Consider the following 23,510-nt stretch of genomic DNA (forward strand, 5'->3'; position numbering starts at 1 on the left):
GACATGTAGTTGTCTGCGTGATGAACAATGTCACTGCTAAACATATCTGTTTTCTAAAATATCCGTTTCTAGAATGGCTCTTCTAGACGATGGATGCTTCAGTGTATCAGAACCACACCTTTAGTTTTCCATACTATGTCTGAACATGGAATTATTAAGTAGGAAGGTCACCTGGCCTCACCCCTGTCTCACTCCATCATGACAATTCCCAAAGGTGGCATGGCTGCTCATGTCTGGCTTAAGTCTCACAAGTGAATCTCTTAAGGTTTGCTGAGTGCTTACTGAGTGTCAGAAACTGAGCTTAATGCTTAACACGCAGGATCTTATTTGTATTCACAATAATCCCATGAGGAAAATACTAGTATTCCCATTTCACAAATGAGAAAAGATGAGGCAAAGCAGCTCAAAACAATACAAGTTAGTGGCAGGTCGACTAGCCCTGCATTCCAAGCTCTGAAGCATGGAGCAGTTACCACTTCCAGTTTCAACACAGTCCATCCCACCGCAAAAGGAGTGTTCATCTATTGGGGTAAGGCAATGGGCCAGTCTTTTACTTCTACTCACTGTCTTAGGTCTGGAGGAACTAGTTCAGTAAAGTCTGTTCACTGTACAGCAAGCTCACTCTATAAAGGTTTCAGGATGATTAATATTTTCAGACACTGTGTTATTCTGGTCACCTGCTTTTGTATTAAACAGTTTATAAGAGTCCCTCTCAAAATGTAGCATCCCAAAGGAAGCTCAACACTGCAAATCTGTTTACCAGATAACCAGAAAGACAGACTATCCTCTGTATAAAACTGCCATTATATTTACACATCAACGTTGTCTAAGACTGCAACAAGCTTTTTCTTAACAAAGTTTATAGTATTTTTGGCTGACAAACTTTCCAAACAGTTTTCAAATTCTTTGCTGCCAACCCAGTTTTCTCTCATGAGGTTCCGAAAGTACACCCAGGACTTATATTTAGCCATGTTAAGTTTCAATTGTTTTGATTCAGTCATTCTGACCTAGTTGAGTATAATGTCCATTACATGCATATTTACATTTACACACACATAGCATATATCATCCCCATATTCTCCACAAAACAGAATACATTTATATATATTAATGTTGATTCAAAACAAATATATATAATTATTTCCTAAGTTCCTTTAGTTAAATACAGTAAGTATTGAACATTAATCCTTTTCATACACTGTGATGAAAAATGTCATAAAAACATTTAACTTTGTTGATTGTGATCATTTGTCTACAAATGTCCTATAGTTAAAAAAAATTTCATAACACATATTACAGTAACTAATTCTGGTTAAGAAAAAAATCTAAAAAATTGGACTATGGTAATAAAATTTTCTTCCTTGGTAAAGTAGAGAACTCAGAAGCAAGTTTATGGTACCAACATGTTGTGACATGCAAATTAATCTACCTTTTGAAAGATTTTATTCAAAAGATAACCAACTCAGAACGTGCTAGTTACATGTTACAATGTCTTTTATTTACAAATTACATAGAATAATTTAATCATATTATTATTTCAATGTTTACAATGGAAGAGACAAAAGTTTAAAGAAGCACTACTTTTCACTGTCAAAATTCTATTCTGTTCTTACATACAAAAGGAGTATCTATGTGCCATTTAGTATTTAGAGGATTAATTTATTCTATAACTCATGGATTCTATAGATAAAATGTCTGGTAGAAAAATGATTTAACCTCTTTGTATATAACTCATTTTTCTTATTTGTAAAATAATCAGCAACTAAAGGCAAAATTGTTTTAAAAAACACCTATTAGGAAGAAAAAGAGAATAATTCCCTGCTAATACAAATTCATTTTTAAAAATTGAATTAAACTCACATATTCAGAGTGTAGTTTCACTTTTGTTTGAAATGAGTTAATTCACTTCTAGCTGATCAATTAAACTACTGAAAAAGATTTTCTTTTTAAATGTGGAAAAGTCCAATTAACCAGTAGACATTTCTAACAACCTCTGGAACATGCCACCTATAAACCAATTTCCTCAACATGTAAGCAAGTCGCAGAAAAATTAAAATCATGTTTAACACGATAGCTTCAATTAAAAAACAAATCAAAGTATAAAGAATTGCCCATGCTTGACTTCAAGAAATGCTTACCATAGGTAGAACTCTACTGCCCTCTTTTGTATCATGGCTGTAACCAACACAAGTGCCAACAGGGTACCTCCTAGAAAGTACCAAAAGGCAATGGTTTAAGAGGCTTGTTTTCCCAGCTGGGTAGGGAACTACTAGGGTAGGGGATGTTGGCCTACGTGCTTCATATGTATGGTGTCTCATAACTTTCTGTTGGATGAATGAATAAGATACATTTGTATAATTACCATTTATTTTGATGAGCACTCCCCATTTTAATGTTGCCTATCCAATCAATCTTGCTTCCAAATCCAAGAATCTTTAATAATTTGTGGCAAACCTTTGTTTGCCATCAGGCTACCAGACTCCATCTAAGCTTTCTCTGACTGATAGATATACCTTTGTAAAGACCCAATCTGATGGAGGAGGTCAGGAAAGACATCTATAGCAGCTGGTTTTCTCACTTAGAACACTCCTCACCTTCACTTACCCTAAAAATTGACCTAAAAGCAGAGGCACAAAGAGGTTCTGCTTCTAATGTAGAAATACAGAAAATGAGCTACTTATCACTGTGAGTCTACCCATCCACCTCCTCAGAAGAAGATGTGCACTTTACATTCTCCAGACAGCTCTGGCAATACTCATGTGCATCAGCTTACACCCTACCTGTGTATGAAGAGGGGATATTCTCTCAGGTCCAACCAGTGAATCACGATTATTGAAATCTTTCAGTGGAATAAAAAGTTATATACTGCTTTAATGACGATACAATAAAACTCTGTAATCAAAGAGTGAGACAATGTTGCCTCTTCTTTCCAAATTTTAATTTGTATTTTTTTGAGTAGAAAACACATTTCTCATTCATCTAACCAATTAACTCAAAAGAAAAAATACTCTGATTACAAGCATGCTTATAAAAGAAACACTTTTAGCAAGATATTAAAAAATATCTTCAGAAAGTTTTATAAGACACTGGCATAAAACAATGTTAAATAAAGTATCTTAGAAGTGACAAAATCGGTTTTCCTAACTCTAATTCCTTCAAAGAAGCATTTGCACTTATTCTCTTGGTTTAAAACTAAAGAAACCCTCTAATTACTTTGTTTCATCCAAATCAATTGACCATATTAGCTAAATTGCATAAAGTCTATGAGGATGGGTTTTGTAAAAGCTATAAACCACACTTAAGGCAAACCTGGTAATTTGTTATATAGCACACTAAAATGGACCTTTGCTAATAAAATGCCTCTAACATACTCAGAGCTACAGCTTCAAAGGGTACATCTGTACCTGTTGCACATCTGATCCTCACAGCATTCAAGGAGGTGGAAAGACAACGATGCTCCCATCTTATGGAAGAGAAAACTAAGGTGACTTGTTCAAGGCCACAGAGTCTGATCAGTGGCACAAACATATTTATCAATGGCCTTGGAATACAGGGTAGGGTTTTCTATTGGTAGACTTACCTTCCTAACCACATTAAGATATGATCCAAGCATCAAAACAAGTGTGAGTTCCTTCAGGTCTGGAAAACACGACTACAGCCATAACGGGTGACAAGCAAAGACAGCTCAAGAGTTGTCACATGCTTACTGATTTACAGTAAACACTGGGATACAGAGGGAAGTTGTCAGGAAGGGGAAAAATGATAGGAAAGCGTGTCATCTCGCAAGCTTCCACCAGCGCCTAGAATAAACTAGAACCGGAAAAAAAGCACTCTTAAATTGGAAGGTGACAATCAAACCAAGGGGAAAAATGATGTAGAAACAGAAAGGCAGAAAATCATCCATCTCTAAAGCTTAGGGGCTTAAGGTGGTTGGCATATCCCCATGTAAATCATTCTAAGACATCTTTGAGGTAGGCAAATGCTAGAAATAAACTAAGTTCATGAAAAAAAAAGAAGAAGAAAGCACCAAGGAAATGTCCTAATTTTAATGCTACCTTTAAAAAACACTCTACTACCCATAAAACCTCTTTCCGTAAAGTGCTTAGGCGTCAGTCATTTTATTCCTGTATTCAAAGACTGATATTAAGTATATCAAAGCTAAAGGTCAAAAGCCAAGATGAGCTTTTATAAAAAGCCTCAAAGCCTACCAAAGTTCCCGTAAGTTTATAACTGTTTATCCCTTCTTTGCCTCATGCCCTGGTAAGTTCCTCCTCAGTTTTCAAGCCAGCTCAAATTCATATCCTTGCAAAGTCTCCCTGAATCCCTTGGTCAGGTGCCGTGTTCTTCCTTCCCAAAGTCCCAATGCCCCGGCATGCTGCTGTCGCTGTGCTGTGACTGTGTACCCACTTGTCCCTCCACTGGACTGTAAGCTACTTCAGAGGCAGACAACTCACAGCTTCTTCATTTTTAGATAGTCAGGCCCTGGCACTTGGGGGGTACTCAAAACAATCAATCGCTCACCTTAGCTATCATCTCTCAAACAGTTCATTTCATGTAAGGAGAATAAACTGGAGGTTTGTAAGTTTCACAAGAAATTCAATAAATTATCCTGCAAGTGAATTAGTCTGTCGGGGCACATAACAAGGGTACAACCTTAGTCCCTCTTTCAGTTCCATTTTTTTAAAAAAACATTTCTCTCATTAAAATACCCTTATGCACTTAGTCAAATTAAGTACCAAGATGGCAACAAACTATATGATTTTAAAATGATATAAAAACACATCTTTCTGATACTAGATCAGGTAAATATAAACAAATTCCTGTGTTTGAACATTGTTTCTAAGCACTTAATGAATTTGAGAATCTTAATTGCCACTTGAAATTTTCTGTTTCTCTAGAAAACAAACATTATGAACCTGATGAAGGAACACAGCTGTTCAAAGGGACGTATTTTTGTACTTGTTTTGCTCCGATTTCAGCTACGTAGATTGCTCCAGTCTTTCTGTCGACTTCTAAGAGATGAGGCAGAACTTCATCTGCGAGCTGGATTGTGCTGACCACAGAACAGGCCCCAATGCTGCCCACTGGGGGAGCTGCCATGATTGAGAGCCTGCTGAGGTTCAGCTGGGCCACCATCAAGTACTTCCCATCGGGAGTAAATCTAAGAAGAAACACGTTTTAACATGTGAAGGTCTGTGAAATGAACCCATGTATGTGAAGTGAACACGTACTTGTATTTTTTTTTTTAACATTTTTATCCCCTCCTGTGCTAAACAGTCAGCATCTACTTGCTGAATGATTTAAGAATTTAAATTTGACATACTCTTACTATGAGGGAGTGAGACATCTGTGATGGCAGACATAGCTAAAGATTCACTTAAGTCTGGGTGTGGTGGCTCATGCCTATAACACTAGCACTTTGGAAACCCGAGGCAGAACTGCTTGATGCCAAGAAGTCAAGCCTGCACAATAAAGTGAGACTGTTTTAAAAGATTAGCCTACTTTTTAAGAAATATCAATATTATGGACCTACACAAAATGAAACTCATGGAGAATTAACGTCAGGCTGTGTCTGATTTTCATCCTGTGTTTAAAAACTTACCATATGCATCTCAAGGGTAAGGGCTGTAGTGAGGTCTAGCATATATATTATCTCTAATCCTGGGATTTCACAGGGCATTGATATTTTAACTGTTTTCACTGTATCTGGCATTCGAAAATCCCAGGTATCAAATATCCCTGTAAACCTCTTTCCTTCCATTTTCCCCTGATTTACAATTAAAAATAAGTATTTTAAACTTTCAGCTAGCTATTCAGAGGAAGTGAGTAATATAAACAAAATCAAGCATTTTGGAATGAAAAGAAGCCATTACCTGACTGAAGAAGGCCCCTCTTCTGTGAAACAGTTATTCCAAGCTCCTAACCACTCCCCAGTGTCTTTATCAAACACTTGAATTCTCTTATTTCCTCGGTCGGCAACCCACACCTAAGAAACCCAAATGGAACGTCAAATGGAAAAGATCCACAACACGAGAGGAAAGAAAAAGGAGAGGCAGAAGTGTATTCATTAGTTTCATATACACCATCTCAGTACTTAAAAGATCCCAAAGAAGAAGGTATTATAAGGAGTATTTCCTCATTTTCAGGTGAAAAAAACTAAAGTCCAGAAAGGTTAAGTGCTTATCTAAAGTGAGCTTACACATGGAAGAGGCACACTCTAACAGCCTTCTGTCTTAACCTAAGGACTATAATGCTCTATCGTACTAAACATGAGGGAATAACTAAAAAACTAAAGTACTCCACAACAATGTAGAGGATCAGCAGATACTGGGAAGTGACAACATTCATTCATTCCTTTAACAAGCGTTCGTTTTCACTGAGGGCTGTCAGCTTGTCAGTTCCTGGGCCAGGCCACAAGACAAAGAAAAGCAGCCTTACTTCTCGGGAGCTCAGGACAGCTGGAAGTGAGGTCTTCACTCATACTGCAACGTTGTTAAACCTACACCTGCTGTTAGGAAGTTAAGTCCAAAGTGCTGAACCACTTAAGGAGGAAGCATGGGGTATTTTTAGTAAGACATAAAGAGTGATAGTAGGTTTAATTTGGTTTGTTATAGGCTGTCATGGGTTACTAGGGAACTGTTGTTATAAACATGAAGTTAGATGCATGCTAAATGATATTTCATGTATTGTATGGCACACACAAAGGGAAATGGTTTTTGACAGCAGGTGGCTATGGTTGTAGAGAGGTACAAGGGAATGGACTGGAGAGGAGGGTCAACTGTGCTGACCTCCCCTTGCCCTTCGGGTTCACTGGACTTCTTGACTTCATGGATCCAGGAATGACTTCTTCAATGTTAAGCCTGTTTATATCTTTGTCAATGCAATGCGTGTGACTTGTGTTAGCCATTTCCAATGATAAACAAAGACTCAATATCCCATTTTAGGAAGGTTGCTGATGTTTGAGATAATTTCTCTAAGTACTTTCCTGATCTATGATTCTTTACTATGGATGGGTTCTGGTCAAGATTTTGGGATCACTATCTCAGACAAATAACCAAGGAAGAAACACAGTTTACACTCCAGGATGGAATGATACTTTAGGTTGTTAGCATTATCGTTCCTACTCAACACTCAGTGGAATTTGATGACAGGAAATCCTACTTAACAAACAAGTCTTTAACTCTGGAACTAATTAACTTTTCATATTGGGTTATGGAATGATTCAATGAGTTAAGCATGTAAAGTGTTCAGAATAGCATTGTTGTTTTACAAATACAAGTGTGTAGAAATTAACACTCTTTTTTGGTCACTCAGGAATAACCCCCATAATTTATTCTCAACCCCCTTAGAAGGCTGTTCCTTAGCACAGTCAATTTACCTGGGCCTAGTTCTCACTTGCTCTGAAATTTGATCTTTTCTTAGCGCACAAGAGTAATTAAACAAGTTCAGAAGAGTAGTGTGTAAAACTGTAATTCTAACTTTCTAGTTTCCAGTTTACATACAATGCTCACATGGTCAGTTGATTTCTTATGGTAGACAGGAAGATTTAATGATCAAGCCATTCTCACTTCATCAAAAAAGGAAGCCGAATCATAGAAGTTTGCTTACAGAGCACAGTATCAGAAGTGGAAGTAGATTAAATGTCTACTAGCATGAAAGCACGTAGCCTAATGCATTCACTGTGTTAAGACATTTAGTCATTTAGTGAGTATGTAAAGATGCCTACTATGTACTGGACACTAAGATATAAAGCAAAAGCAACTTCAGTATGTGCCTTCATACAGCCTGCAGTCTATACGGGAGATAGACAATTAAATGATTACAATATAGCATGATAATTACTGTAATGGAGAAGTACTGGCTACCATAAGAAAACAGGAAGAGAAACCAACATAAGCCATTTTTGCTGGGGGTTTGGTTATAGGAAGGTAACCCTAAGGAAGTGATATTTATGCCTAGAAGTAAGTAAAAGCAAAGGGGTGGTAGGGGGTGGGAGTGGAAAATAGAGAAACTGATTGAAGATTGTTGGTAAAAGCTTTCTGTTCCCTAAGCAGAGCAGACCTGGGGAGTCCCAGAATTTGCTGAGGTGGGTTTCTCTATTAAGCTTCCAAGGGTAACCTCTTCCACCCCCCTGGATTTTGTTTCAAGAATTGAAAATACATTCAAACACTTTCTGGTCGGAGGGCAACTATCTTTTTTCAAGTAACTTTATGTTGAGATGTGTTATTTGCTCCTTCTATCTAGTAAGTGATTTAGGAAATCTATTTTGCTCATTTCAAAATATTTGGGGACACCCCTCAATACAGGACCAAAACATCTGTAAGAGAGTATGTGCGCATACCCAGCCCAGAGCAATTGCCTAACACACCCACTAACACACACATGCACCACAAGCTATATATATGTGCACAGACATACACACACACACACACACTCAGACACAGTCCCAGACACAATGACATGGCATTTTTTACCCGACCAGCTGAATCAACTGTGACACTGTGAGGTATGTTGAATTTAGCAGGCCCTGTCCCATTTTCTCCATGCAGCCAAAGGATCATGAAATCTATAAATGATAAAAACGGTCAGAGAAATATATAGACTATCCTGCACGTTTGCATATTTTATGATATAAATTGCAGTAACTACTCAGTTATACCCCTGACTCACTTGACTGTGTTTTCCTGGCTTCTTGTCTATATACCCTTGTGCCTATGTCTCATGCTTTACAAAAAAAAAAATTCCTTTTCTGCTTCAAGTAATTTGATCTACTTTTTTCATTACTATCTCCACTTGAATTTTTCATAACTGCTTCAAAATTGTTTAGGTTTTAAGCCATACTTTCCCTCTAACTGGATCTCCCTCCCAATGTATCTGTTATTCAGTATTACTATTCCACTGAACTTAAAGATCCACGTTATGTTTCTATGGTCTATCTCCTTTATTACCCATTGCAGTGGATTAAACCATGCTCTAAGAGATGTCCAAGTCCTAACTCCTGGTACCTAAGAATGTGATGTTATTTGAAAATAGAGTCTTTGACGATATAATTAAGTCAGGGATCTTGAGATGAGATTATCCTGGATTGAGGGAGGGCCCTCAATCCTTATTAAGAGAGAGACACACAAATAGGCAGACAGGAAAGGGTTGTGTGAAGTCGGAGGCAAAGACTGGAGTTACGAGCCAAGGAATGCCTGAGTCACCAGATGCTGGAAGTGGCAGGGCTCTTCCCTAGAGGCTCTAGAGGGAGCACGGCCCGCCAGATTTCAGACTTCTGGATTCTAAAACTGAGAGAATAAGTGTCCATCGTTCAAAGTCACCCAGTTTGTGGTCACTTGTTATAGCAGCCACAGGAATCCAATACACTCACATTCAATCTGTCTCCTAGATTTGATTTTTTCTTTCTTGCTAAGTTTTTGGATTCTTGCTTTATTCTCCCCACTTCCCTTTAACTGTTCCTCCCAAATTCAGTTACTAAGTGATAAAGTAACTACACAGCCTCCACATGACAGGGCTCACTTGAAATAAATCCTCGTGTTTTTTTTTTTTGAGTTCGAGTCTCACTCTGTCGCCCAGACTGGAGTGCAGTGGCCGCTCCCGGCCACCGCAGCCTCGACCTGCTGGGTTCCGGCAATCCTTCCGCTCAGCCTTCTAAGTAGCTGCAACTACAGACGCGTGATACCACGCCCAGCTAATTTTTTAAAAGATTAACAGTAGCAAATATCTGTCGGGGGATGGGAAAACACTTCTTATCTACAGGGTGCCTGAATGAAACGTCATTGTACACCTAACCCTTAACTGTACCCCACAAAACCATAATAAAAAATACTGATTAATGAAAAATAAATAAATAAATAAATAAATAAATAATTTATTGTAGAGATGAGGTCTCACCAAGTTGCCCAGGCGGGTCTTGAACCCACGGGCTCAGGCAATCCACTCACCTCAGCCTCCCCATACATTATGCATTTTATAAAAACTCTCTTTCTGTAACATCACTTTCCTATTAAAACAACCTCAAAGTTTTTATAGGCAAAAATGTGGCTTTAAAAATCCTCAAATAAGCTTTCAAAACCATCCCAAATCCCATTTTCCACAGCTCAAACAGTGCCCCTGCACCTCTTTCCTGCCTAACAACTGCCTATAGCCCACGAGAGATCAGCCTGCGTGAATGCTCTGTCCAACTCTCTCTTCTCCTTCCACCAAACCCAGTGTAGCTCAATAACAACTCCCTTCGTGAAATCTTGTCCTATAATTTAGTTTCTCCTACTAATTCATATTTTGCTTTAAGAATCAATACCATAGACTACATTTCATTGTAAAACACCTAACAGGCCTGTACCTCCCAATCCTGGAGGACACAGAGAGGGCACGTAATAAAATACTTGCTGTTAGTCAGCCCGTGGGATGCCTGGCTCTGGGATCCTAGATTCCTAACGTCTCCATTCTTCGCTGGATAGAATGCTCACTTATCTCATGAGCCCACCAAGAATTCTCATACAAAGTAACTTTTGGGGGATCCTCATATCTCCTCAGTGAAGAATGGGCAGGCCTGTTATCAGAATCATTTATTGCTGGCAATCCCACTCATCTGTTTTCTAGTTTTTTCCTGCTAATACACTTTAGCTCTTTACAGACAGCTTGATGTCTGTTACATTATACCAAGCAATAAAACACATTAAATTCAATTTATACTATTTTTATAATGCCATATAAAATTTAGCCATGTACCTTGGGACAGTTTGATCAATCTGTTATTCAATCCTCCATCTCCATCCACAATGTAAATATCTCCTGTATCCTCCACATACAGTTCTGCAGGACTATCAAACTGCAGGGGATTCAAACCAGTACCTTTTTTGCCTGGGGTACCCAAGACTTGAACAAGGTCACCAAAGGAATTGTATTTTTTAACAGTATGACCATAGGATCCTGTAAAAACAGACATGTACATCTCACAAATAAAGCCACTGTACAAACATCAACATTTTCCAAGTAAGCTGAGAGCAAAAATTTGCTAGAATGAAACAGCAATACAGCTTCTTTGTAAGCTACAGCCAAAATTTGTTCATGAATTAAAATCTTCATTAGTCCAAAGTAAGTAGATTCTAAATTCAAATAAATACATCCGAAATTGACTCAATATAGAGAATGCTCATGATGTTAACAAATTGTTGGTGCATCATTTTTTTTTCTTTCCGAATTGGAGTCTCACTCCATTGGCCAGGCTGGAGTGCAGTGGCATGCCCTCAGCCACTCCAGTGTTGACTTGTTGGGCTCGGGCGATCCTTCTGCCTTAGCCTTCCAAGTAGTTGGAACTACAGGTACCCACTACCATGACCAGCTAATTTTTAAAAATTTATTTATTGTGGAGATGAGTTCTCGCCAAGTTGCCTAGGCTGGTCTCGAACCCACAGGGGCTCAGGCAATCCACTCGCCTCAGTCTCCCAAAGTATAGGGATTACAGGCTGAGCCCAGGTGGTGCCTCATTTAAAAAAAATCTTATGATCTTAAATATGCATTGCTTGTAAAACAAAATCAAGAGGAAGCTGTAGAAGAAACAACTTATGTTTGACACTGTTATTTCAATCTTTCATGTGCAGATCTTAAATTTCAGGTCAACAAAAAGTTCTCTATGCTCTATGGTACAGATTTTCTTTAAATTCTCTCCTAGTGAAAACAAATTCAAAATTCAATCCCTCAACTTTTCTTTCCTAACAAGAAAATAATCTTTCCAAATCACTAGTATCTTATTTTCTCACATTAAAATTTCTTTAAGTTAAAAATTATAAGCAAAAGCATCAAGTAGCACATTAATAAATAAAATCATAGAGCAACTTGAAGGCACACAAGACCAAACCAACTGACAGGTGTTCAAAAGACAAACTGATTTACACAGATCTAACTGGAAAGAAGGTGAATCAGCTTGCATTACAATTCTATCTTAAAGACTGTATTTATTGTTACACTTTTGGACACTTGAGAATAAGTTTGTAGCAATAAGAGAAAAAGTAAGTCTCAAAGTTTCTGAAGAACAAGCAGAAAATATAGAATACCAGTAAAGTTTTTTTGTTTTTTTTCTTTAATGTCTAATTCGTAGCCATACTTTTTTTCACTGGAGGCAATTTATTCCTTTGAAAAATAGGAACATAAATCTATCTTCAGATCTCTAGGTAGGAAAAAGTTATAATGGAAATAATGAAGAGATCATCTGTGGTTTTTTTATTTCTGGGAACCAACGAAGTCTTATTTTTAAAAAAGGATCATATGAATAGAATGAACTAAAAGTAAAGGCCTTTGACAGTGGAAGCTAGGGGGGAAACGTCAAATCTCATTATAGTACATTACAATGTACTAAGAGAAAACCCTAGATGTTTGGAGGTTTTATCAGAATATTACCATCTAAAATACAGTGTGAAATAAATGGTCATCAGCTGAAGCCCAGAAATCTTTTGGGTTCTGAGAAGAGATGTGGTAACTTATAGATACTGAAACCTCATTATTTCCAAAAAAAAAACGGTACCTGAATTAGCCAGAACTGTGAAAATAGAATGTCCTTCAACTCAAGAACATAACTGGGCCCAGAAAACTAGAAATATTGTCTTTATGATTCTTCCCTGAATTTTTAAGGTAATGCCAGGTTATCTCTGGTAATACCTTGCCGTAAGCCACAAGTACAGCTGAATTAATTGCTTTCTCTGAAAATTTTCTCCATAGCTGTACATTCGATTGTGCTCACTTCATTTTTCAGCATTTTCTACTAAAAATACTTCACAGAGGGAAGATTTCAGACATGCTTCAGCCAGTAGAATTTTTAAAACATCAACATTAGTTTCTAGAAAATTTTGTGCTTTGAGCAACAAAGCAGTTGTGATTTCTTAGCACAGTCTCTTTTGAAAGAGAGCTGGAAAAGGAAAATGAAAGTCAGCGATTCCATTCATTTGCTTTCAGAGAATGCCATTTTATTTAGCTTCAGAGAATAAGTTTAGTTACTTAGTCTGAAAGAACAATTGATGATTTTTAAAGAGGAAAAGTCCCTTTCCAAGTTCAAAGAAAGAGTATAATAATGGCCTCCTTGTTAAATTTCTTGATTCTGCTGTAGTACAATATAAAGTTTGTTAAAAACAAATGATTTCACGAATCATGAAGTAAATTACAATTAGATTTGGCAACGCTGATTTTAAACCGTACAATTAAGAGCATGGGCAAAGATGTGATTTCTAGCAAGATAATTTAAGAGAGATTACTACACATACCACTTCCTACATCCGTGATCCAGATGGATTGTTCGTGCAGTGTACTGGCTGCAAATATACCATGAGGTGTGTCAACTGTATAATTCCAGGCTCGTAGGAAATATCCATCCTCTGTGAACACTAACACCTTTGGGATGTTATCCCCTCTCTGAAGGTATACAAAAATAACTTCTTAGATAGGATCAGTTTTAAGGAAAGATAATCTTTATTTTAGCAAAGAGAAACAAAAATTAAAGCTAATTGAGAATCTTAGTAATGTTTTAAAAAACAACACCAAAACCCAACAATTTATCTTCTACATTCAAAACCAAAATACCAACCTTGAAAGCAACTCAAATGATTAGCATAATATAAATGCTTAGGGAGGCTTCCACCAGGACGGTGCCGGAGTCGGTTGGAGTGCGTTAGTCTCTGCATAAATGAGTGGGTGCAGGGAAGACTGAGCATGCAGGTGTGTCAGAAAGCAGGCATATGAGTGTCTGACCAAGTGAGGATGCAGGAACAAGCGGCTTGAGTTCTCCTGCTAAGGTTGCTGCCCTGCACAGAAACTCAGTTCTCAGCACTATCCACAGCCCAGAGACAGGCACCATATATCAGTGATTAAACCTGGAAGAAAGCAGTAAGAAACACCCACTGCCAGCGCCCGGTGCCGCCACTACACCCCTCAGTGCCAGAACAGACACTGGCAGCAGATGTACTGGAGAAAATGCACCTGAGAAACTAGCCCCTGGTGGAAGACAAGATGCAGGGCAGTCCCTCTAGCATCTGTCCTGATCTCTGCGGAGGCAGGCTCTGCCTGCCCATGTGAACAGCAAAGCTACTACCTGAGACTGAGGGGCAGATCTAGCACCTTTCTGAGGTAGATCACTGCCAACCCAAAAAAGTTACCCCAGGTTCAGTATCCCCAGAGGGTGAGGCCCGCAGAGGAGACCCAAGCGCCTCATCTTCATATCAGAAACGTGTGCAGCCTACTGCTACAACTGGAGACTAAGAACCCAGCCCACAGTGGATGAGTGGCAGTGAGTTTCACAGTGACTCAGTACTTTCTTTTATTTTTGGAGTTCGGAGTCTCACTCTGCCACCCAGGCTGGAGTGCAGTGACACCCTCACAGCCACTGCAGCCTCAGTCCATTAGGCTCAAATGATCCTCCTGCCTCAGCCTCCCAAGTAGCTGGAGCTACACACAAGTGCATACCACTAAGCCTGGCTGGTTTTTTTATCTTGTAGAGAGGAGGTCTCACCAGGATGCCTGGGCTGGTCTTGGGCCCCAGGACCTCACCTCTGTCCCTTGGGGCACTGGGATTACAGGCATGAACCACCACTCTCACTCTGCCCAGTTTCCTTTTCCCAGCAATTTGGGAGACACATGACCCAGGTGGGGAGCACCCTGATCTGCACACACTGAGAGACCTTAACACAGGCAGACCAGTTGGGGGCAATCCATAACCTCCCCTTCCACTGCATGATGGGCAGGGGGAAGATCTAGAGGTCAGAACTTCCTCTCTTCTGCCGCGACCCAAGAGCAGAGGTGTTTGGGTGACGCCTACAGAAACTACCACACGCAGGCACACAAGCATTACATTAGGTTTTTGTTTGTTTTACTGCTTCTACTTCTTTTTATACAAGGGCATATGCGAGTATGAAAACCTCCTCACAGTGTCAGTTTTAGGGTTTTTTTCCCTTTTTATTCGCATCTTTGCTGGTTTGTTTCTCCTTCTCTTCTTTGCTCACTTCATTGTCCTTTCTTCTTCCTTCTCTTTTTCTTAGTTCCTCTCCTTTTTCTTGTGTTATTTTGTATCCAAGGAGATACACACATACACATTACATGGATATACTGTAAGATGGTGGGAAGTGGGTCCCGGGGAGCCCACACCCCAGGTTAGCAAACACTGTGATCTGCAGGTAACTTTCGAATCCTACCACTCCTGACACACCTTATTCAAATCTCAAAGTGGCAAAAGGACAGTACAACTCCTCAACCCAACCTGGCTTCAAAAACCAAACACATCTGGAGGCTTTACCAAAGGAAGAATAGGGCGCTGCACAAAAAAGTGAAAACTACTCCCCCTCTCACTGAGCAATGGAAGTAAAGAGAAAAATAAAAACCCATCACAAATGAAGAGAAATCAAAGAAAAAATACAGGTACTACACAAAGTCCAAAAGGATAGTGTACAAGAATACAGACTCTGGAACTCAGTGAAGAGTGCCCAGATTGACTGGTCTCAGACCACAAAGCAGATACCAAGGAATGGTTAGAAATGATAAATAAGAACCAAGAAAGGAAAGAAGAAAATATGAAAGAATTACTTGCCAAGATGCAAGCTATAAAGAATACAGTAAATAAAATAATAAACTGACAAGCACAGAAAGCAGAATCAACCAGGCAGAAGAAAGAGAAGAGCTCTGAGAAGAGCTTGAAAAACAAAACATGGAACTAATTCAAACTGTTAAAAACATAGAAAAGCAGCTTTAAAAGATGGACCAAAGCTTTCAAGAGATGTGTGATTACATTAATAGACCAAAATTATGACTGATTGGTATTACCAAAGTAGAAAAGGAGAATGAGAGGTCGTGCTCAGTGGCTCAGTCTGTAATCCCAGCACTTTGGGAGGCAGAGGCGAGTGGATTGCCTAAGCCCATGGTTTGAGACCAGACTGGGTAACTTGGTGAGACCTCATCTCTACAATAAATCAAAAATTAGCTGGGTGTGGTAGTGTGCACCTGTAGTACCAGCTTCTTGGAAGGCTGAAGCAGAAGGATCGCTGGAGCCCAGCAGGTCAATGGTGGGGTGACTGTGAGTATGCCAAGGCACTCCAGCCTGGGTGACTGAGTGAGACTCCAACTCAAAAAAAAAAAAATTAAAAAAAAAAGAAGAAGAAGAAGAAGAAGAAGGAGAAAAAAAAAGGAAAAGGAGAATGAGAGCAACCTGGAACAAACATTCCATGAGATAATAGAAAAAACTTTCTGCATCTAATTAGAGATGTGACCATCTAAGCACAAGAGAGTCAGAGAACCCCTGGAAGGCACCAAATGAGAAAACCAACTCCTAGACACATAGTAATTCGCTCACACAAAGTAGGTATAAAAGAAAAAATCCTAATGGCAGTGAGAAAGAAAGGTCTGACTACCTACTGAGGAAGACCAGTTAGCATAACAGCAGACTTATCTACAGAAACACTACAGGCTAGAAGAGACTGGAGCCCAATCTCCAAAGTTCTCAAAGATAAACTATTCCAGCCAAGAATTTCCTGCCCAGCTAAGTTAAGCTTCATCAATGATGGAAAATTAAAATCCTTCCCAGACATTCAATCCCTAAGAGTCTATGCTGCCTCTAGACCAGAACTACAAGAGACACTTAAGAAGGTATTAAGCACAGAAGAAAGAAAAAAAAGAACACCCATCTCTTCTCAAGAATTCAGGAAAACAGAGAACCAATAGAGCATGCATCATGAATGCAAAATCAAAAACACATATATACATCAACCCCCAAGTCAAAAGAAAACCAACCAACCAACCAACAAATAAACAACAACAAAAACCCTGTAAGAATCTCATGACAGGGATAAATGCTTACCTCTCAATAACCAGCCTGAACATGAATGGACTCAATACACCACTGAAAAGACACAGAATGGTAAACTGGATAAAAAATTACAACCCATCAATATGTGGTCTCCAGGAGACACATCTCACCAGAATGGACACTCACAGACTTACAGAGGATGGAAACCAAATTTTCAGGCAAATGGAACACAAAGAATGCAGGAGTCACGATCTTAATATCAGACAAATCTTAATATCAAACATTTAAGCTATCAAAAATTTAAAAAGATAAAGAAGAACACTACACATAATGATGAAAGGTTCACTCCATCAACAAGAAATATCCATCATAAATGTATATATATAGCAAATACAGGAGCACCAGCTTTTATAAAACAGTTACTAAGTAAACTAAAAAAAGACATTGACTCTAGCACTATCATAACCAGGATAACTCACTAATAACACTAGATAGAACTTCAAGGCAGAAAATTAATAAGGAGATCTGGAATTTCAACATGACACTTTACCAAATGGACTTAATAGATCCCTACATACATTCCACCCAACAATCACGGAATATACATTCTACTCATCACCACATGGAGCATACTCCAAGATTGACCACATCCTCAGCCATAAATCAAGCATAAACAAATTTCGTAAGATTGCAATACTGCCACGAACTTTTTCAGACCACAGTGGAATAAAAATAAATATCAACATCAACAAAATGCCCCTCAAACCCACAAAGACATGGACACTAAATAGCATGAGGCTGAATGACTCTTAGGTCAACACAGAAATCAAAGCAGAAATTAAAAGATTCTGGAAACATTTGAAAATAAAGACACAGCTTACCAAATTTCTGGCATACCATGAAAGCAGTACAAAGAGGGAAATTTATATCTCTACGAACACACATCAGGAAAATAGAAAGAAAACAAGTTAACAGCCTAACAGATCACCTAAGGGAGCTGGAAAGACAAGACCACCAAAATCCTAACTTTAGCAAAACAAAAATCCAGATCACCAAATAAAAGCCCAGATATGGGACACAGAAAACAAAAATACAATAGACAAAATTAGAGAAAGATAGAGTTGACTCTCTGAAAGGATAAACAAGACTGACAGACTCCTAGTCAGATTGACGAAGAAAAAGAGAGAAAAAGCCCATATAAACACAGTTAGAAATGCAAACATTCAAGGCAGAACTGTTTCCAAATAAGTACAAAGGATTATCAGAGATTACTATGTACACCTGTATGGAAACAAAGTCAAAAACCTAAATGAAATGGAGGACTTTCTGACATCACACAACCTCCCAAAGTTGAAACAAGAAGAAATTGAGACATTAAATAGACCAATAATAACCCGGGAAATTGACTCCCTCATAAAAAACTACCTACAAAAAAAAAACAAAAAAAAAAACACCCTAGAACAGATGGCTTTCCAGCAGAATTCTACAAAACATACAAGTAGGAGCTGATACCAACCTTATTTAAAGTATTCCAGGCAATAGAAAAAGATGGAATTCTCCCCAAATCATTTTATGAAGCTAACATCATACTGATACCAAAACCAGGTAAAGATCCAACAAAGAAAGAGAACTAAAGACCAATATTCTAATGAACATAGATGCAAAAATTCTCAACAAGATTTTAGCAAATTGGATCCAACAACACATCTCAAAAATCATCCACCATAACCAAGTAAGTTTCATCCCCGGGATGCAGGCCTGGTTCAACATTCACAAGACCATAAATGTAATTAAACACTTCAACAGATACAAAAATAAGAACCATGTAATTATTTAATTAGATGCAGAAAAAACTTTTGATAAAATCCAACATCACTTCTTGATACCCTTGAACACCTAGGCATAGAGGGAACATACCTCAAAATAGGAAGAACCATCTACACGATAAACCCACAGCAAACATATGGCTAAGTGGACAGAAACTGGGAGCATTTCCCCTGAAATACAGAACAAGACAAGGCTGCCTATTCTCACCTCTCCTGTTTAACATAGTGCTGGAACAATCAGACAAGAGAAGAAAATCAAGGGTATCCAAATAGAAAAAGAGGAAGTTAAGCTGTCCTTCTCTGTGAATGATATGATCCTATACCTTGAAAACCCAAAAGAATCTGTCTTTGGCAAAGTCTCAGGGTACAAAATAAATGTGCAAAAGACAGTCGCATTCTTATACACTAACAACCAACAGGCGAAGATCCAAATAAAAAGCACAAACCCATTCACAATAGTCACACAAAAAAATGAAATATCTCGACATCTTTCAACCCAGAGAGGTGAAAGACCTGTACAATGAAAACTACAAAACATTGCTAAAAGAAATCAAAGATGACACAAATAAATGGAAAAATATTCCGTGCTCATGGAAGAACCTACATTGTTAAGATGTTCATCCTACCCTACCCAAGGCAATCTACGGATTGAATGCAGTACCCATTAAATTACCAGCAGCATTGTTCTCAGACCTGGAAATGACAATACAGGAATTCATATGGAAACACAAACAACCATGAACAGCCAAAACAATCCTCAGCAAAAAAACCAAACAAACAAACCGGGAGGCATCACACGCCCAGACTTTAAGCTTTACTATAAAGCTACAATAATCAAAACAGTCAGGTATTGGTACAAGAACTGGCATATAGACCAATAAAACAGGACAGAGGTTTTGGAAGCAAAAATCTCAATTTCTCAACCAACTCATCTTTCACAAAGCCTCCACCAACAACCACTGGGGACAAGAGAACCTATTTAGTAAATGATGCTGGGAAAACTGGCTGACCACTTACAGAAGATTAAAACAGGACCCCTGCCTATCACCATACACAAAAATCAACCCTAACTGGATTAAAGACCTAAACGTAAAACCTAAAACTATAAAAATCTTAAAAAATGCAGGAGACACCCTTACAGAAATTGGAATAGGCAACCAATTCCTGATCAATACCACAAATGTCCATGCCATAAAAGATAAGATAGACAAGTGGAACTTCATCAAACTGAAAAGCTTCTGCAAAGCAAAGGAAACCATCAAGAGAGTCAGAAGACAGGTCACAAAATGGGAAAAAATATTTGCCAACTGTATATCAGACAGGGGCCTAACATTCAGGATGTACAAGGAACTCAAATGTGCCAAAAGGAAAAAATAAACAGCCCTATTAAAAAGACATGAATAGACACTTCTCTAAAGAAGACATATGAGCAGCTAACAGATACATTAAAAAATGCTCAGCCTCACTAGTCAACAAAGAAATGCAATTTAAAACCACACTGAGATACCACCTAACTCCAGTCAGGATGGCCATCCTCAATAACTTAAAAAACAACAGATGCTAGAGAGGATGCAGGGAAGTAGGAACACTTCTATACTGTTGGTGGGAGTGTAAACTAGTTCAACCTCTGTGGAAAACAGTGTGGCAACTCCTAAAAAAATCTACTTTCCATACGACCCAGAGGAACCCAAATCATTTTATAAAAAAGATACTTTCACACACATGTGTGTATTGTGGCACTATTCACAATAGCAAAAACATGGAACCAACCATGCTGCCCACTGAAACAGGACTGGATTAACAAAATGTGGTACATATGCATAGCGAAATACTACACAGCCAGAAAGAAGGATAAAAATTATGGACTTTGCAGCAATTTGGAGGACTTAGAGTCTCAAATACTCAGTGATTTATCACAGAAACAAAGAACTGAGTAACACATGTTCATTTACATGTTCTCACTCATAAGCGGACCCTGAACATTTATCATAATAAGAAAGGGACTGACAGTAGAGGGAAACTGCAGTGCGGTGACAACTTCACATCAATAAGCGTACTTGAACTCAAACAGGGTGAAGTGGGGACTAAAGGGAGACCCAACGTTTACCCGTAAAATGACCACTTATCTACCTAATCCTGAATTGTACCCCACATCTTTAAAATAAATACATAAAAAAAATTGAAATAATATAATTGTTTAAAGTCCCACAAATGCTTACGGTTAGTTATTACAGTAAAACAGGAAGTCTGTTGTCCCCTTTGTGTTCATAGCCGGGCTCGGTGGCTCAGCCTGTAATCCCGCACCTTTGGGAGGCTGAGGTGAGTGGATTGCCTGAGCCTGCGGGTTCGAGACCCAACTGGGCAGCGAGACCTCATCTCTACAATAAAATAAAAAAATCAGCCGTATGTGGTAGCGCATGCCTGTAATTCCAGCTATTTGGAAGGCTGAGGCGGAAGGATCGCCGGAGTCCAGCAGGTCGAGGCTGCGGTGGCCGGGAGTGGCCATTGCACTCTATCTAGTCTGGGTGACAGAGTGAGACTCCAACTCAAAAAAAAAATAACTGTTTAAAATCTCAATTCTACTTACTTGGGCTACATAAACCAACCCACTGAGAGAGTCAGCTGCAACACCAAACGTTACTCCGGTAAAATATTCGGGATGTTTAGGCCAACCCAGATCCAGTCGGTAAAGAATCTTCTCAGTTCTCCAGGAAATTTGAAAAGTAAACTTCCTTAAAACCTGAAATAAAATAATAATAAGATTCAGTTTACCCGCTAGGTAAGAAAAAATAAGGGGGGATGGGGTATTTGTTAGGGTCCGGTAGGGTGAGGGTGGATGGATGGAGAGAGAGGAGAGGCACAGAGAGGCACAGCACCGCTGGAGCCGGCATGCCGGAGGTGCCATGCTGGCAACCCAGAGATCTGAATAAATGCAAAGAATTGCAACACACAGAGGTGAGAGAAGAAAAGATTTATTTAAGAAAGCTTCACTCCCACAGACAGGGAGGGGACCTACATACTAAGTGAGTGTGGTGCCGCAGGCCCCCCCCCCCAAAGTCCTGGCTTAAATCCTTTCCTTGGAGATACTGCAATCAGGTAGACATGACTGCTGTGACTTCCTTATTCATCACCTGTTGATGTCTTGGAGAACCTGTGACACAGGGACCCATTAATGTCCGCCCACATTATCTAGCCCGTAGAGAAGGGCCGTGACAAGGATTCCAGTGCTTCTGCACCTTCCCGAAACGACATTCCTTGGAGCTAATGGAGGGGGCATTTCCCTTTATCTCCTAGGCATTCCCAGTGGGTAGCTTCGAGGGATCCTTTGCTTCCCTGTAGATAGCGCCCAATTTACTAGAAGATTGAATCCCCACCTGTGGCCCGTCTGAGCTGTCATAGCTTTTGTGATTACAAGTTTTGTGACCTTTACAATCCTTGCCCAATGCATGATGTCTTAGGCCTTGTAAATTCCCTTTGCTCTAGGCAAGCTTGATTGCCGCTATGAGATACCTCTGATACCTGGTACCAGGAAGTCTGTTTCTGAAAAGACAAAGTCGGTAAAGTTAATATTACCTAAAGTGTGCATTTCTCCAAAAGCATAGCTTCTACTTTCTCATCATTGTGTTAAGGTTTAGGAAGAAGATTTTTAAAAATGCATTTCCCGCTCTCGGCTTGTCCTTTCAGTGCTGAAGCAGGGCGGGCTCATTTTCAAGCGGGCCTGGACAACCATAAGTTTGCAGGAGCAAAGAAGGAACTCCAAAGACGGGGGCTCAGACTAAGCCCACAGACCGAGATCACCCCAGCACAAGCCCGCTGCAGCAGGAGCCGGGAAAAAGAAGGAAAGGAGGGAAACGGCCACGCGACAAACTGCTTGACAAACCACAGGGTCGAGGCACCACGCCGGCGGTTCGGCACCAGGCGCGCGGGGGTGGGGTGGGGCAGGCCGGGGAGGGAGCCGGGCCGCCCTCCTCGTCCCCCGACTCCAGGGTCGCCACGGACAGAGCCACCCCACGCCCCGCGGTCCCCTCCTCGGTCCACGACTCACTGGAGAGCCGCAAAGACGCGAGTGCAGAGCCAGAAACGCGAGGAGGAAGCCAGCCCCGGCCGCGCAGACCCAGAACCTCGCCATGGCCGGACGGGGAGCAGAGCCGGGCAGGAGGGTCCACGGGGGACGCGGGCGGCGCGTGGGTGCCGAGGGCCGGCCAGGCGAGCGGACTGGGAGTGAGAAAAGGAGACGAGATGAGGCGCGAGAAAAACCCGGCGCAGTTTCCAGACTCCCAGCGCGTCTCTGGGTCCCCGCCCCGATGTCAGGCGCCGCCGGGAGGCCCGAGGCACCCCTCCCCGCCCCTCGCGGCGGGGCCCACCGCGGGCTCCTCCCTGCCGCCAAAATGGGGCGCCCGGAGATATGCCTTCACCAATGGCCGGTCATTGTTTTCAATCCAGACTGAACAACTGGAACATCTTAAACCCGGACACGAGGAAGAAAGGCGTGACGCTCAGAGAGACGAGTGCCAGGCTCTGGGAAGGACTCCAGTCACCATCGCCGCCCCATCACACAGGCACCCGCCACGGACGCCGACGTTCCCACACCAGGACCCCCTCCGCCGGCTTTCGGGAAAGCGCGGCCGAGCGGGCGTCGCGGAGTCCGGTCCCCTCGGGCGCGACGGGCTGCGTCGTAGGCCCCTGCTCGCTCTCTCGCTCGCTCGCTCGGGGGGCCGCCGGGCCACGCGCCCGGCGCTATCAGGGCCGCGGCGCTCAGGAAAACCCTGCGCGGGGCCGAGCCCCTCCCGCCGCCGCTGGGTCCTCCTCGGCCGCCGGGCCGCTCCCGGAAGCCGCGGCCGCTGCTAACAAAGAGCCCGCTGCGCCGCCCGCCGCCCGCGCCGAGGGACCGGAATCGGCGGGGG

The 23,510-nt window shown here is 40.7% G+C and overlaps 1 protein-coding gene across 2 annotated transcripts; it reads right to left on the reverse strand.

Moving 5' to 3' along the window:
- Positions 1–1,470: 1,470 nt before the first annotated feature.
- On the reverse strand, positions 1,471–22,778 carry NHLRC3 (NHL repeat containing 3). Of its 2 annotated transcripts, XM_008061496.2 has the most exons (7): positions 22,652–22,778; positions 21,194–21,346; positions 13,257–13,404; positions 10,732–10,932; positions 8,475–8,566; positions 5,874–5,986; positions 1,471–5,161 (listed from the first exon to the last, which is right to left on the reverse strand). In XM_008061496.2, the coding sequence occupies exons 1-7, from the start codon at positions 22,733–22,735 to the stop codon at positions 4,909–4,911; spliced, it is 1,044 nt and encodes a 347-aa protein (XP_008059687.1). In that variant the 5' UTR covers positions 22,736–22,778; the 3' UTR covers positions 1,471–4,908. The 2 variants fall into 2 exon arrangements, with proteins under 2 accessions (XP_008059687.1, XP_008059688.1); XM_008061497.2 differs by lacking the exon at positions 10,732–10,932 and having other exon boundaries at positions 22,652–22,735.
- Positions 22,779–23,510: the final 732 nt, after the last annotated feature.

Source organism: Carlito syrichta, unplaced genomic scaffold (genome assembly GCF_000164805.1).
Source record: "Carlito syrichta isolate Samal-C Ts95f unplaced genomic scaffold, Tarsius_syrichta-2.0.1 Scaffold305293, whole genome shotgun sequence".
Classification (NCBI taxonomy): domain Eukaryota; kingdom Metazoa; phylum Chordata; class Mammalia; order Primates; family Tarsiidae; genus Carlito; species Carlito syrichta.